This window comes from Heliconius melpomene, chromosome 16, assembly GCF_056956725.1.
Source record: "Heliconius melpomene rosina isolate 202511_hmr_F chromosome 16, ASM5695672v1, whole genome shotgun sequence".
Classification (NCBI taxonomy): Eukaryota; Metazoa; Arthropoda; class Insecta; order Lepidoptera; family Nymphalidae; genus Heliconius; species Heliconius melpomene.
This window is the reverse complement of record NC_140404.1, coordinates 10467473-10482202: the sequence shown is the minus strand read 5'-3', so window position 1 is coordinate 10482202 and position 14730 is coordinate 10467473. Positions and strand designations below refer to the sequence as shown.

The following is a 14730-nucleotide window of genomic DNA, read 5'->3' as shown; positions in this document are numbered from 1 at the left end:
ATAAAATGTTATCTAAAAACTGAAAAAAACGAAAGTCAATGCAAATTTACAAAATGCGTAAAACTACATGATTTATTCCTTCTTCACGCAATGCAAAATAAAACAACATTGTCTTATAGTAGAAGATTTATTAATGTAACAGTGGAGTAAAACAGGTATAGTGTCTAGTAGCGGAGGCAGTGGTCGTGATGCAAAGCGTGGTGCAGCGGCGGGGGCGCGGCGTTCTCCTTGTCTCGAGTGTAGTGCTGAGTTCCACCGAACTCCGCTGGCAATGGTGGGGGCTCGTATTCGTCTCCTGAACCATCAGAGGCTTCGAGATACCCGAACAGTCTTGCTGCACCTGCAGCACGACTCTCCCTGCGGCGGACACCTACTGCTGCATTCGGAACGACAGCGGTGTTTGTCCCCGAAGATGTGGCGCCGCTGCTACCGGCGTTCACTTGCTGTGCTGATGTCACTGTGCCTTGAGTAGGTACAGCGGTGGTGGCGGACTGTGGAGCCCCGCCCGCAAACCCAGCGCGGCCTACTCCGGATGGCACTTTTAGGTTCCGGCTTTCGATGTGACTGTTATTAACATAGAAAATAGAAAGGCTATGAAAATAGAAAAAAAAAATCACTAACAAATTTATCTTAACACCGATATAAGTTCTTACGCTCTAAGAATTGCTTATTTGCATATTATGAAAAAATCATAAATAGTTTATTCCAGTGGATTTATAAGTTATAAGATTTTTATTTATACCTGAATATCCCTCATAGCAAACAAAGTCTTATAAAATGTTGGTTACATCCACACATAACTCACTGTGCGTCGCGCAAGTGTAGCGCCAGCTGCTGCTGGTCGTCGGCCAGGAAAGGGCACTTGGCGCACGCCTTCTTGTTGTGCACCTTGTGCACGTGCGTGGCGAGTCTCTCCGCGCGCGCCGCCTTGTACTCACACAGCGCGCACGCGAACGGCTTCAGGTGCGTGTTGAGGTGCCGCTTCAGGCACCAGTTGTCGACTCCGGACCAGGTGCAGTAGCAGCAGGCGTACCGCCGCTCGCCCTGCACATATTACTATATTATATAACATATCATATAAGTATATCCGCAATAAATCAAGAAATGCTAACTAAAAGATTAAAAGGAACCACTAATAAACTATTATTATGGTACAATAAATACATTGGTCATATGGTTTCGTTCAAGGCTTGTTGTAGAGGGATGTATACGTATATTACGTACTTTACGACGTACAGGGCTGGTAGCGCTGGGCTTGTGTGACGCCGGAGCGGGCGAGTCGGTCTTCCCGAGAGGCGCGCGCTCCAGCTTAACGGGCGCTGTGCGGCAGTCGGCCGTGGGCGCCGGCGTCAGCGCGGGCATGGACGCCTCGGCCGCCTTGCTGGCGCTGGCCACCGCTCCGCCCCCGCCGCCTCCCGCCTGCGCGCCGCAGTACATGGCCGCAGCACCCCCGTTACTGGGGGCCTTGCCGCTCGAACGTCGTATGCGGTTCAGGTCGTACGGCTGATCTCGATGCATTCGAAGGAAATGCTTCTTTACGTGATCCGCACGATTGAACTGTTTTTGACAGAGATAACAATGGAACGGTTTTTCGTCGCGGTGTATGTTCTCGTGGCGCGTGAACAGGTCGCGGCGGTCGGTGGCGTAGGGGCAGGCGTTGCAGGCGTAGCGCTTGCCGCCCTCTCCGCCGCTCTCCGCCTGCGCCGCGCTCGCCTCCCCCACCGCCGTGCTCGCCACCGCGCTTGCGCTCGCGCGCCTCTCCGTGCGGGCCGCCTCCACCTGTTGTTGTCAAATGACTTTGTGTTCAACTTGACTCATGTTCACATATTTCAATAAACATAATTTCTGTATTTGGAAAACAAAATAAATACCTTGTATAATAACCTTTGGAACCTTTCCTTTATTCATGGATTCAAAGACACTCACTTTGTTCTTCAGCCGCTGCAGGTAGCGCGTGAGGTCGTCGAGCGCGGGGTTGTCGCGCAGCAGGTGGTCGGCGGCGGCGGGGTCGGAGTGGTGGTCGCGCGCGAGGTGCTGGCGCACGGCGCGCGCCCAGCCGCTCGCGAACCCGCAGCCCGCCAGCGGGCACTGAAAGGCGCGCGCCTGCGAGTGCGTGCCCAGCCAGTGCTCCGCCACGCGCGCCAGGAACCCCACGCACTCGCAGTCCGTGCACTTGAACAGGCGCTGCGCGGGGTTGTACGCCGCCACGCGGGAGTGCGCCCACGCCAGCGGCTCCTCTGCCGCCGTCCACCTGTCCTCAGCTGTCGGGTCCGTGCGTGGGGTGAAGTTTGCCTGAATATAAAGAATATTTTTTAAAACTGTAGTGTTTTTAAATTATTATTGATTATTTTGAATCAATCAATGTCTAATTTTGCAAAATTTTACATTTTTTATAAATATCATTTATAATAATAGATACAAGCAACATAATAAACTAAATAAGCATAAGTTTATTTCAAAATATTAAATAATACCTGCAATATGCCGGGTGGTGGGAAGCCATTCTGCATGAGAGCGGCGAGTCCCCACGCGGTGATGTGCTCCTCGGGGCGCAGCTCGTCCTCCTGCAGGTCGCGCTCGGCCGCGGGGAACTCGACGCCCACCACGCCGCCCACGCCCACTCCCACTCCCACGCCGACTGTCGCCTCCTCGCCGTACAGCTTTTTTGTTATCTCTTTAAACATATCCTCGCAGTCCATCGTGAGGGATGCGACGCTCCCCACGCCCGCGCCTCCCTCCATGCTCGATTATTATTTTCCGACTTCTGTAAATTTAATTAGGCCCTGATACATCTCTATTATATATAAATTTTTTAATAATAATTAAAAATGAATATATTACTATATTTTTGGAATCATGAAACAAAGGCTTTGGAAAAATGAAAACATCGCGAACTAATGAGTTGAAACTTAATTTAATTCCGCATTACAAGGCGATCGAGTATACATTGATATCTACATCTCGCATTCAACGGCGATCGATCGCGGCGCTACGTAGAGCGGTCCAATCGAAAAAAATATGAGAGAAGTGTCCATCTTGTGCCCGCCAGGCGCTCGACAGAAGCATCGAATACGAACACGGTATATTGAGGAATATTATAGTGATATTCGGGTGCGATATGAGGTCTGGCGGGCACCGAGGGCCCCCACCCCCACTCTGGCGGGTGCAGCGTGGGACTGCGCGTACCTGCGTCGCGGGCGCGGCGTGGGCCTGAGCTGCCGGCCCGGCGGCGGGTGCTCGCCTACTAGCGCCGCCCGCCCCCGCCGGGGGCCGCCCCGCCGCCCCGCCCGCAGCCCCAGCGCTCCTGCGCCGATCGATACGGCACTCGCCGCTCACCGCACAGCACAATCGATCCCGCGACCCAGTGTGGGGTTCCCGCGTCACGAGCGCGGACGACCGCGGCCGCGGGTTGCTTTACTTACCTTTACTTAACGCAGCCGGACCTACCGCTTCGATGTCAGTCACACGAAGCTTTAATGCGTTATGATACTAGCGACGGTAAATTTTTTTTTGCACTAAATATATTGTTTTATAATATATATTTGTTTGTTTTTTTTTACATTTGTTGACGATTATATTTATTTATTTTTTTAAATAATCAAACTGAACTGAAACTACTCTTATGTTCCTGAAATAACTCTTATGTTCTACTTACTTATTTTTTATATTTCGTGAAATTATGAAAGTTGCTTAATTATTTTTATATCTCTACGTAAGATTTATATTCAAAATATTTAAATTTTTATACAATTAAAATATAGAATATCCTATAATTACTTTAATCATATAAATGGCATTTAATCTTCCGCTACGAAATGTCTACAAAACAATGTCATCATGTCATCCGCTACGAACCGTAGCAATCTAACTCATATAAAGCGCCTTCAATATAAATAAACAAAAGGAGACCGTGACTGTTCAGTGATTTTCGTTAATTTAATTAGTTTACACGATGGAAGGTCTAGAGTTCGAATTCAGCATATGTTATTTGACATTTAACTGTGGGGGTCGTAGCGAAGGGTACGTTGGGGAGTGAGTCAGTGCGTCCTCCCCTTGTCTCCCCCGTGGGTTGCGTGAGTCCATAAGCTTATATGAATATTTCATAACAATGAATCAACCCCCGACCTACTACACTAGTGTTTCGTTGATAGTGAAGCCTGGCATACATATTAAGTACCTAGTGGGCATCTATATACATACATACTTTAAGTTTCATAATTATTTATATCCTTGTTTGGAGCTACGTGGGCTTTAATTTGACAAACTATAACATTTATTACTTTATTTAAAACATTTTTTAATCGTATTGGATTTAAAACACGGTGCGATAATATTTCTTGATTATTATTTTAATTTCTTGATAAATAATTTTGTTTTGGACGCCGCGCTTTTCTATAATCAATTATTTTTCTCTTAATATAGAGCAACTTTAAAGTTTAACAAAATTTTCATGAATTGATATTTTTTTCTAGAATCTTTGGAAAACTGATTATAATTTTATTGATTTTTGCCACCAAGCATATACAATACTAGTGGACCCGGACGCGGCTACGCCTGCTTCAACTATAAGAATATTTATTAAATATATTCATGAAATTATTTTCAATTCTCAATAGAATTAGTAAGAAAATATAAGCTCAAATAATCAAAAAGAATAATAAGTAGATACACATTATTAGAAAAAATTATCTGAGTTATTGAAATGAACTAACAAAAGGATTAAAAGTAACTAAAGGATAGGTATTCTTAATATTAGAAAAAGTACCTAAAGTTTTCCGTACGTGCGTACATAGATATCGACTCTACGAAATAACTAAACATTTATCTCTATTAAATAGGATAATTTTAGCGGGCAATATCAAATAAAATAAGAAGAGAATCAAAGTGTATTTTAAATTAATTATAAACAACAAATAAAGTTCGAAAATGTATGAAAATTTATAAAACCGTCAACGTCATCTGCCCGTTCGCGTCGGTCATACTGTGCCGCCCGCTAGGTGGCTAGGTCATTTGGAATCAGTGACATCTCCTTAATTATTTATTAGAATGTTATACAGTAAACTATAATTTCAATCTAGATAAAATGCTAAAAGTGACTTTTATATTTATTTTCATAAGGATGAATATCAAAACGTCGCGGTAGCGGTCGCGTAGCAACGACGGTTGTTATTAACATGGCAGAATAAATTGCATGTCAAATTAGAATGTACTTTAAAATATATTAGTATATATGTGTAATGTAATGTTATATAGCCTATAGCACTTCTGAAGAATGCAGCTTTCATATAAAACAAAAACAATGAAAATCGGACCAGTAGATTCAGAGATCTTAGCGTTCAAACAAACAAACAAACAAACAAACTCTTCCGCTTTATTATATTAGTATAGATACATATATGTTCAATTAACTTAAAAAAAATAGGGGAAAGTTACCACTAGCTTCTACGTACGTACAAGACCAATGCAGATCTAGGGTCCAGTTGGGAAGTAATAGGTCAGTACCAAACAATTACACATTGCAATTCTTTACAGGCCATCTTAGGCCTCCGTGGGGTTGGGGAGTCTGTGCATATACTCTAAATATGATGAAAATGAAACTGGTAAAAACCATAAAAATATAGAATACAAACTATATACATATAAACTACGTAGAATTTAATTATTTTTCAACATCGTAGCAGTATTGTTGCAGGAAGGTAACCGCCTAGCTTCTGACCCAATTACTTCCCACATCGTCGTCTTTATTATTATTTTTTTCATTTATACCTCTGGTTACGAGAATAATAGAAAATGTCATAAAATAGCTACATAATTCAAGATTAGGGCCGGTAGTAGCGCTAGGCCTCAGCGTGTGTCTATAAACGCGACAGGTTATGGGTTCCATTACTATTTGGGGTAATGAAATATTTAATATTTTCATAGCTTTGTTCTGATAACGAGGCAAAGCGCGGCGTTAAGTACCGCGAATAAATACTCAATGCCTCCCGAATTTGGTGGAAAGTGGGAAACGGAAGTATCTTAATGAGAACGGAGTGTCTTATCAAAGGTTATTTGTGCCTAACCTGCTACGTGCGGGATACAAAAAAGAGTACCTACAAGATTATTTACTATACTTTAATCAATGCATTTTAAATACTATGGTGGGTTTTTAAAAAAAAAGTGCAATGAAATTTAAATTTATTTAAATAATAATTTTATGAAATTTAAATCTTTATTGTTAAAATTATTATTTTTTTCGAGAAGAACGAATTAGAAGTTTAAAAGAATGATTTTGAAGTTCAAAGCCGCGAATTGGGTAAGTAAGCAATTAAGTAAAAAGTGTAGATTTATTAATTAGGTGTGCTTTAACTTGGAACTTAGGAGTAAAAAAACTGATATATTTTTATATTTAATATTTCCTACTTGCGTTATCCAAAGCAAGAACGTGCCGTGTTCTACGAAAGATTAAAATCATCTTCCACCATGCCGCAGTATTTTTGTTGACATAGTCGTTGCCATAGATTTGAGTAATAGTTATAGAAAAAAATATTATTTCAATATCATTGGGGTCATCATGGTTTAATGGTTCCATTAGCTTCTTATAGAGGAAATGGTTATGAGTTCCAATTCAGAGGAAATTATTATATTTAAATTATTTTCGTTCTCTATATTTGCTTGGCTTGTATTCCAACAAGGCTTGGATTTACACCACTCAACAAGTAATGTAAAATGATGACCAAACTTTAAGGACAGTAGAAAAAAATATTTATAATAAAAATGTATTATAGTTTTAGGACTCGCTGTGGCTCATTGACATAGACGTGTGAATGTAAACGCAACGGTTCCAGGTTCGATTTCCACTGGGGGGGATGGAGATATTTGATATTTTCATATCCTCGTTCTGGTGACAAGGCGAAGGGCGGCGTTGAGTTCTGCCACTCAACTCACAATGGTTTGAGATTAAGCAGAAAATGCAGAAAGGAGTCTCTTAACACTGGGTTCCCTCTACCCATTATGCTATATGCGTTAAACAGCGTTAAGCTAAAAAATAAAAAATAAATGAGAACTAAATCGATCGATTTTTCAATTTTTGAAAAAAGTATTAAAATAATATTTCCTTGCGCTTTTCCACCCTACATTACTTGTAGGTTACCCCCACAATGCCGTATTTAATTCCGCGTACGGTGACTAACATGTAATTGAAACTTGTCACGAGAAGGGGCAACGGTCAAGGATATTAAAAAATATAAAATGGATATTAATTTTGTTTGGAAAAAGTTGATTGAAAATCTGGAAATAATTTAAAAACCTTTTTTTTATGTAGAGTACAGCAGAGGAAAAAAAAAGAACTGGCGTTTCTTATTATTCCATTATTGAACCGACTGAATATACTCAACGTTACGGCCTTGTCTTATTTAATAAGACCAACTAAATGAAATATAAATATATATTTTTTTTCATTGAAAAATGTTACAAATTAAAAATGAATTGATATCGAATCCACTACTATCGGTTATAGAGCTTAACGCTACTGTGCCACGATTATGTCTTGAATGAATTTAAAATTACCTATAATATTATATTTTTATAAAAGAAACGTATATTCCTTTATACTTTATATAGCTTCACCTTGTAACACGCATATAGCGGGATAGGTAGAGGCAGCCTAGTAATACGAGATATTGCGTGTTTAGTGGTACTCGGCACCTCACTTAGAAAAGACATTCAAATTACAAAAAATTACAAATGTAAGCTAAATTATTGAAAAAAAATTAAATTATGATTTTTTTAAATATTTATACTAATACTATAATTATACGTAAGGTATATTTCATACAAATATCACGACTCTACAGTGCGTGGGTCGGCGGGGTGGTTGGGGTGGTTTCCTGTTAAATTTAATAATGCGAAAGAAACAATCTGAATATTACTTAAGTCAATTTTAACTTATGATTTATAAATTCAGAAATAAATCTAAATGTGTTTTATATAAATTGTATGAAGAGTTCAATTCAAACAATACTTGGATTATATGCTTTGAGAAAAAAAAGGGTTATTATAATTGTTTTTTTTTTTAAGTAAATTTGGTCTTTACATATAATTTTATATATCATATTTAATTTGTGAAATAGAACGTCACTCAGGTTCTATTTAGTGAACAACGGTTGCATCCATTTGCACGTGAAAGTGCAACAGGTTGTTGCTAGACAGAATGCATTTTCAAGGCACTATATCTAGTGTATAGATATAGTTATATATATGTACACTTCATTGTAATTTTTTTTACAAGTATTATAATATCAATTTTTCGTATTGCAACGACTCTACATTAATATATTTTTTATGAAAATAAGTACACAATTTTGTAAAAATAAATAGAAAATGAATTGAGTATAACTATGATAACAATAAGAACTATAAAAACTGCATTTCCATATATATTTCTATTGGTTTATACATAAGAAGAATTTTCCGGAAATGAAACGCAAATACGTTTCCCATTCTTAGATATATGCAAGATGGCGACCGGATATTTTTCTACAGTGCATGGAATCATTTATAAAAATGTACAATATTTTAACATACCAAAATTATGAAACTATTCAGTAGTGTAGTAATTACAGAAATTACATATTATATTTTAGTTTGAAACTGTTCGAATGAATGGTTCATTTTATAAGCTTACTCGAATTTAGGAAAGATACATAAATAAAACGCTAATACACGACAATACGTCCCATACCTATACGCCTACGAGGTACGAACACGCTAGCGTCTCTTGTATATGAATGAAAATGGACTATGACGCACTCGTGCGAAAATCAATATGTATGAGGCAGATAGCGATAGGCGCTCCGCTCGCGGCCACGACGTAACGGTTCATCGACCGACGCGCCACGCACCGGGCGCCGGGCTCCGACCGCGGCTCCGCACTCCGAGCTGCGGCGCGGGCGCGCGGGAACTGGGTCGGCGGCGGCGAGGGCGGCGGAGGGCGGCGCGGGGGCGGCGGAGGGCGGCGCGGGGGCGGTGGAGGGCGGCCGGCCGCGGCGTCAGTCGCGCCCCTGCTGCCCTCGCCGTCCCATGCCGCGCCCGCGCCGCCGCTAGGCCGGCATGGCCGGCGAGCCCGCTGCCGCCGAGCGCCCGGCCGCGCCGCCCTCCACCGCACCGCGCCGCCCTGCTGACGGGCCCGACCACGACGCGGCTCTAGTGTAACCTTCGGAACCATCATTTCCTTTGTATCAGTTGGCGACGAATATATGAATTTTGCTAGCGATGCAGTTTCCTCCTCCCCGCCCGGATGCAGTTTTCAATTTCCGCGGTGTTTTCCGTATTGTGTCAGTATCCGTAGCTTGCAGCGGCCCCGAAGCGCTCCCGGAGCGGCCGCGCCCGTATCGACCGCGCGCCGCCCTAGTGGCGCCCGCCGCGCTCGCCGCAGTAGCAGCACGCGCCGAGCGCCTCAATGGGCGCGCTATTAATACGCGCGACCCTCACCCACTACCCTCTAAACCCTGTTTATTTTCGCGTCCGTCGCCAACCGTTACGGCGCTCCGAGGCGCCCCGCGCCCGGGCGGGCGGCGCGCCCAGCCTGTCCTTGTGACGTTTACATACAAACATTAGATAAATTAGGTCTTCGACCACTCCAACGTCTCTGCACAACAAATTCGTTATTGATCTATTTAAAGCATCCATATTGTACACAAGTCAGTCACATTAAAGAATCGCATCTAGATACCAGAGTAGTAGAGTAGAGCATAATGCTGCTTCTGCCAGCTTTGCCGCGTGGAGTTGTCGAATGCCTGACAGTCTTGCAAGATGTATGGTACTAATAATAATCTATTTACGATTTAGGTGAATATAACGAGATAGTGTTTGTGATACGACCGTCGTCGTCCCCGACTCTAGCACCAGAGACTGCAGTGAATCACAACAAGACTAAAACATTTACTAACGTGAACGCACATAGTTGTAGTTTAATATTGTGTCTAATTTACGTAGTGCACGCGGTGAGTGATGAGTGTAGTGACATGAAGCTCCTGGACCGGGCCTAGAGGAGCAGATCACCTTACCGTAGCGTAGCTGTAGGTACGTGGATGTGAAGGACCCTCTCGCACTCTACCATTATATACATATGTAGCCGTAATACGAAAATATATTTTTTATTTATATTCATTATTATTTGACTTGAATTATAAACAATATGGTTTAATTTGGGATTTGTGTTATTTAAGATATATTTAAATTATAACTAAGCTAAGCTAAAAATGCTAAGATACATAATATAGATATATATTTGTGACAGTATGAAAACATAGTTTTCTCACGTCCTGTTCGAGACAGGCGTGGCCCCCGACTCCCCAGCACCTTATTTTACGACGGAAGAGGAAATCGATGGAAAATGTTACTCTTATATATGAGCAGATTAAATATCCTTTGTGTAATGTATTTTGTGCTCTAGGTATTGTAGGTATTGTTTTCATTATCAAATGCTAAATTATTATTAATTAAGTGAAAGAAAAACGAGTTAAATATTAGTGGCAACTTAGTTTGCATAGGCCATTTTTGAGTACTTATATGAAATTTATAGTAAATTTGAATAAAAAAATAGATATTTAAAAATATATGTTCACGCTCTAGCCATCTAAATGAGAGATTCTGATACCATCATATTCACATCCTGACGTAACTTTTGTTTACAAAAATTTCATAAAGCCGTTTTGAAATGTAGTTTTTTAGTTTAGTGGTGGTGATCAATCGTTAAACTATAATTATATTGTATTTATTCTTTATAGCTTCGTGCTATATCTCGCACATAGCGGGGTAGGTACCGGGAACCTAGTGTTAAAGACAATGTGTTCTCATTAAGAAGACACTTCCGTTCCCCACTTCGCGGAATTTTGAAGGCATTGCTTGTTGAGTAGCGGAGTTCAACGTCGCGCTTTTTTAGTCTATAAAATTTTTATTCTATAAAGTACCTCACACGCCAAGGGGCAGAGAAAGTATTTAAGTAGTGTTATATTGTATGTGGAGAGGAATCCTAAATTTCATGATGATTAAGCAATGACTTAAACCCACTCCACACCCCCAAAGCTGTTGTTACTTTTAGTAGTAGGTAATTTAGTTAAATAATATGTGATGTCACACTATGTATAGGAGTTTCTAAGGGTTTCTAGGGGTCAAAAAAATATGAACTTGATGCTTTACACTGTATCCCACGTATACTCATAGCAACATAGTCAGAGGGAACCTACACTATTAGTAGTGTAGGTTCCCTCTAACTCAACTCGTAATGCTATCATTACGGAGAGACGGAGCTTTTTTATTGTTTCCAGAGCAAGGAAATGAAAATATTAAATAATTAATTTCCCCCGAGTGGGATCAAACTCGCAACCTTTGCGTACACAGTCTCATTCTGTGCCACTGCGACGACCTTAAAAATATAATAATTATTACAATATTAAAAATAGCCGTATTATATTAGATGTGCAGCCTGGCAGCGCTGGCGCGCGGCTGCCGGCCCGCCGCCAAGCCGTGCTGCCTCTGCTGGTGCTGCTGCTGCTCTTGCTCTTGGTCAGTACTAAAATATATGAAATCTATGACTATAAGCTTCATTCGCTTAAATATTCGTTACGAATTAATATATTATACATTTAAAATAAATTAATAAGAAAGTGTACTAACTGTAAATATCATAATATATGGCTATAAAATATCATAACTGAAATATTTAGTGTTTTGAATTTGAAATATCTATTGTTGCAGGGCCAAGTGGTAAGTGATTACAACTGAGCTGCTAGTGACTTGTAAATCTTGGAACATCGAGAATATCTACTTAGCTTCTTTTATTATAACACATTACTTTATAAAAGCACAAGCCAAAAAAAATCTAAATAGTACTTATTTTAGTTACATATATATTATATAAAAAAAATGGTATTAAAAAAATAAATAAAGGAAAATAAGTATTTCAAGGAGACCCTATGTGCAGGCTGGCGGCCCGCAGCTCGGAAGGCGGCCCCGGTAAGAAGCCGCGCGAGCCTGGACCGCACGAACCATTACTACTCGACGGAGACGCACCGTATGTAAAACTATATTTTAACTCATATTCATTTTTATCCTAAAATTCTTTAACAAATATTTAATTTTTCTTTTTATTCCTACAGCCCTACGTTGGAAGAGATTCAAAGTTGGGGCCAATCCTTCGACCGCCTCATGCGTAGTGCAGGTAATTATATCATTTAGCTTCTGTCATCATCATTTAAGGCATCATTTAAGGCTGAGTTCCACCACTCAATGTGCAATGCCTCAAAAATGCGCCAAGACTGGCGTCAATAAAGAGCTGTACCAATATATTGTAAACAATCCCCAATATCTCTTGAAACACCCCTTAATAGCTTATTACAACCGTATATTTATACTAAAATATCTAGCCCGGGAAGCATGGCAACGCTGCACTAGCTTCACACACACTGACACACAACTTTTTTTGTACCTAATCCTGCCAGCCATTTTCAATTTAAATTTCATTAAGATATCTTTAATAGATACCGAGAAGCTAAACTTTAACGTTAAGGGTTGTTACCCCCATAACTCCCCTTCTGTAAGGCTTAGAGACAAAAAATATGGTGTGTCGTTATTTCAAATAAAAAATAATAAAATCATATTAAAGATAATTCATTAGAGGCCAGTGCAGTTTTCCCATGCTTACCTTCTGTAAGTATAGGTACATTGATGCTTATGTTTTCTAAGTACGTAGTAAGTTCACATAAGCGTTTTTAAAACGCAACGAGATAATCTTGAATGAATTAATTATAAGATTTCTATATTATTTTTGCAGCGGGACGCAAGGTGTTCCGTGACTTCCTTCGAGGGGAGTACTCTGAAGAAAATATAATGTTCTGGCTCGCGTGCGAGGAGCTCAAACGAGAGACAAACCCCGAGGCTGTGGAGGAGAAGGCACGCTTTATCTATGAGGACTATATCTCCATACTATCTCCTAAAGAGGTATCTAATATTTATATAGCGAATATATAATTTATATATTCTATACGTTTCTGTGTACAGTAGGTAGAAGAAGAGTTGTGGGTGTATTGAGAATATATGTAGATTTCTTTGCAAAATGGATTTTAAGAATTGTTTTTATTATCAATTATTTTCTTGCCGATATAGTTCGGAAAGCCTAATTTCTAGGCAACAACTACTCACGAGCCACGACACATCGGCCGTACTGTACCTATCTACGTAATTGGTAACTACTGTAATACTTTTCAAGAAATGTTGAGTAAAAGGAGGTCGTGGGTATTACAGGTATCCCTTGACTCCCGCGTGCGCGAGACCGTGAACCGCAACATGGTGGAGCCGACGCCGCACACCTTCGACGAGGCGCAGCTGCAGATCTACACCCTGATGCACCGCGACTCCTACCCGCGCTTCGTCAACTCCCCCCTGTACAAGGCGCTGGCGCACCTGTCGGCCGGCTCCCCCGCACCCGCCTCACCCGCCACGCCCTCCGCTCCCCCTGCCTCCACCGCCGTCCCCAAGTGACGGCGGCCGCGACCGCTCTGTACATAGCCTCCATATACTATAACTAAACGGGTACTAATTTTGTATATAGTTAGGTTAAGCGTAAGAGTAGGTGAGGCGCGCGCGGCCGCGCGGCAACTTCGCTGGTCCACCGCCGCCTGCGCCCCGCTCTCCACCCCTGACTCCCTCTTTCTACCTGCCCCTTTCCCCTCCAGTCCTCCATCACCCCACTCCCTATCCCCCTCCCCCACAGCAAGACGCAAGTTGGCGTCCTTTAGTTAGAAGCAATAAAGGTGGACCAAGTAAGTTTGCCCGAGAGTCAACGAATAAATTTGTTCATGTATATTTGTTTGTGTTTCATTTGTAAAATAATAAAAAGTAATCCTTTCATATAAGTATGTAAGTTCTCATTGTAATACTACGTGAATAAGATATTATCTGTAAATCGCGACGACTTTGTATCTAACTATTAGTATGTAAATATCGTGAACTGTTCAGCACATGTATTTTATCGATTAGGTAAAAATCAAACTTTCTAAAAGTCTATCGGCGTTTTAATTTTAACAACCACACCCCTCTCCCTTTCCCTTTAATTATTTTGTAATTTGATTCAGAAAGGCAGAAAGAACCCGCGAACCTAGTGTTTGGACACTTCGTTCCGAGTAAGACACTTCCAAGTGGAGAAGTTTATTTAAAATATTTAGCATGAGCCTTAGAAATTAAAAGTGTATAAGGAATATCTATGTATCAGTATAGGCCAGTCGCGATGCAGGGGCACAAACTACGACTGTAAAACCGACAGGTTCGATTCCCACTCGAGACGATAGTTTCTCGCTATTAATTACATAGTAACGCTGGCAGATAGAGCCCAATGTTAAGATACATTTACGATAAATCCTTGTGATATTGAATATAACCTTATATCTAACATTTTAATGGTTTTTTGTTCTTCTTAACTTACACGCAATATCTGAAAAAGGCACATAATATCAGCGAATAATTGAAAAATGGTTTACTACACCTCATATTGGCAGTCACTAGTAACTGCTTCAAACTGTCTACATAATAGCAGGTTATGGAATAAGAAGCCTCGTGTCAAGAGTTCAAGATACTTCCCCAATTAAAGCTGGATTCTCGAAATATTGATTGTATCGAAACTCAACGCTGCGATATACCTTGTTACTTACTAGAGCAAGGACAATATTTAATCATACATTCCCCCAGAGGGAG

The 14730-nt window shown here is 40.9% G+C and overlaps 2 protein-coding genes across 13 annotated transcripts; one reads left to right on the top strand and one right to left on the bottom strand.

The window, feature by feature from the left end:
• Nucleotides 1–108: 108 nt before the first annotated feature.
• chn (zinc finger transcriptional factor charlatan) lies at nt 109–8899 on the bottom strand. Of its 7 annotated transcripts, none has more exons than XM_085199799.1 (6): nt 8723–8899; nt 2475–2764; nt 1927–2292; nt 1225–1779; nt 806–1044; nt 109–564 (listed from the first exon to the last, which is right to left on the bottom strand). In XM_085199799.1, exons 2-6 carry the CDS (start codon nt 2739–2741, stop codon nt 165–167), a joined length of 1827 nt encoding a protein of 608 aa, XP_085055925.1. In that variant the 5' UTR covers nt 2742–2764; nt 8723–8899; the 3' UTR covers nt 109–164. The 7 variants fall into 7 exon arrangements, with proteins under 7 accessions (XP_085055925.1, XP_085055927.1, XP_085055926.1 ...); XM_085199801.1 differs by lacking the exon at nt 8723–8899 and adding an exon at nt 8566–8701; XM_085199800.1 differs by lacking the exon at nt 8723–8899 and adding an exon at nt 3423–3567.
• On the top strand, nt 3358–14044 carry LOC146531026 (regulator of G-protein signaling 17-like). 6 transcript variants are annotated; one of them, XM_085199830.1, is made up of 8 exons: nt 3412–3498; nt 9829–10062; nt 11459–11547; nt 11740–11748; nt 11966–12055; nt 12141–12202; nt 12815–12981; nt 13285–14044. In XM_085199830.1, the coding sequence occupies exons 3-8, from the start codon at nt 11459–11461 to the stop codon at nt 13519–13521; spliced, it is 654 nt and encodes a 217-aa protein (XP_085055956.1). In that variant the 5' UTR covers nt 3412–3498; nt 9829–10062; the 3' UTR covers nt 13522–14044. The 6 variants fall into 6 exon arrangements, with proteins under 6 accessions (XP_085055952.1, XP_085055953.1, XP_085055956.1 ...); XM_085199828.1 differs by lacking the exon at nt 3412–3498 and adding an exon at nt 9037–9188; XM_085199829.1 differs by lacking the exon at nt 3412–3498 and adding an exon at nt 9297–9314.
• Nucleotides 14045–14730: the final 686 nt, after the last annotated feature.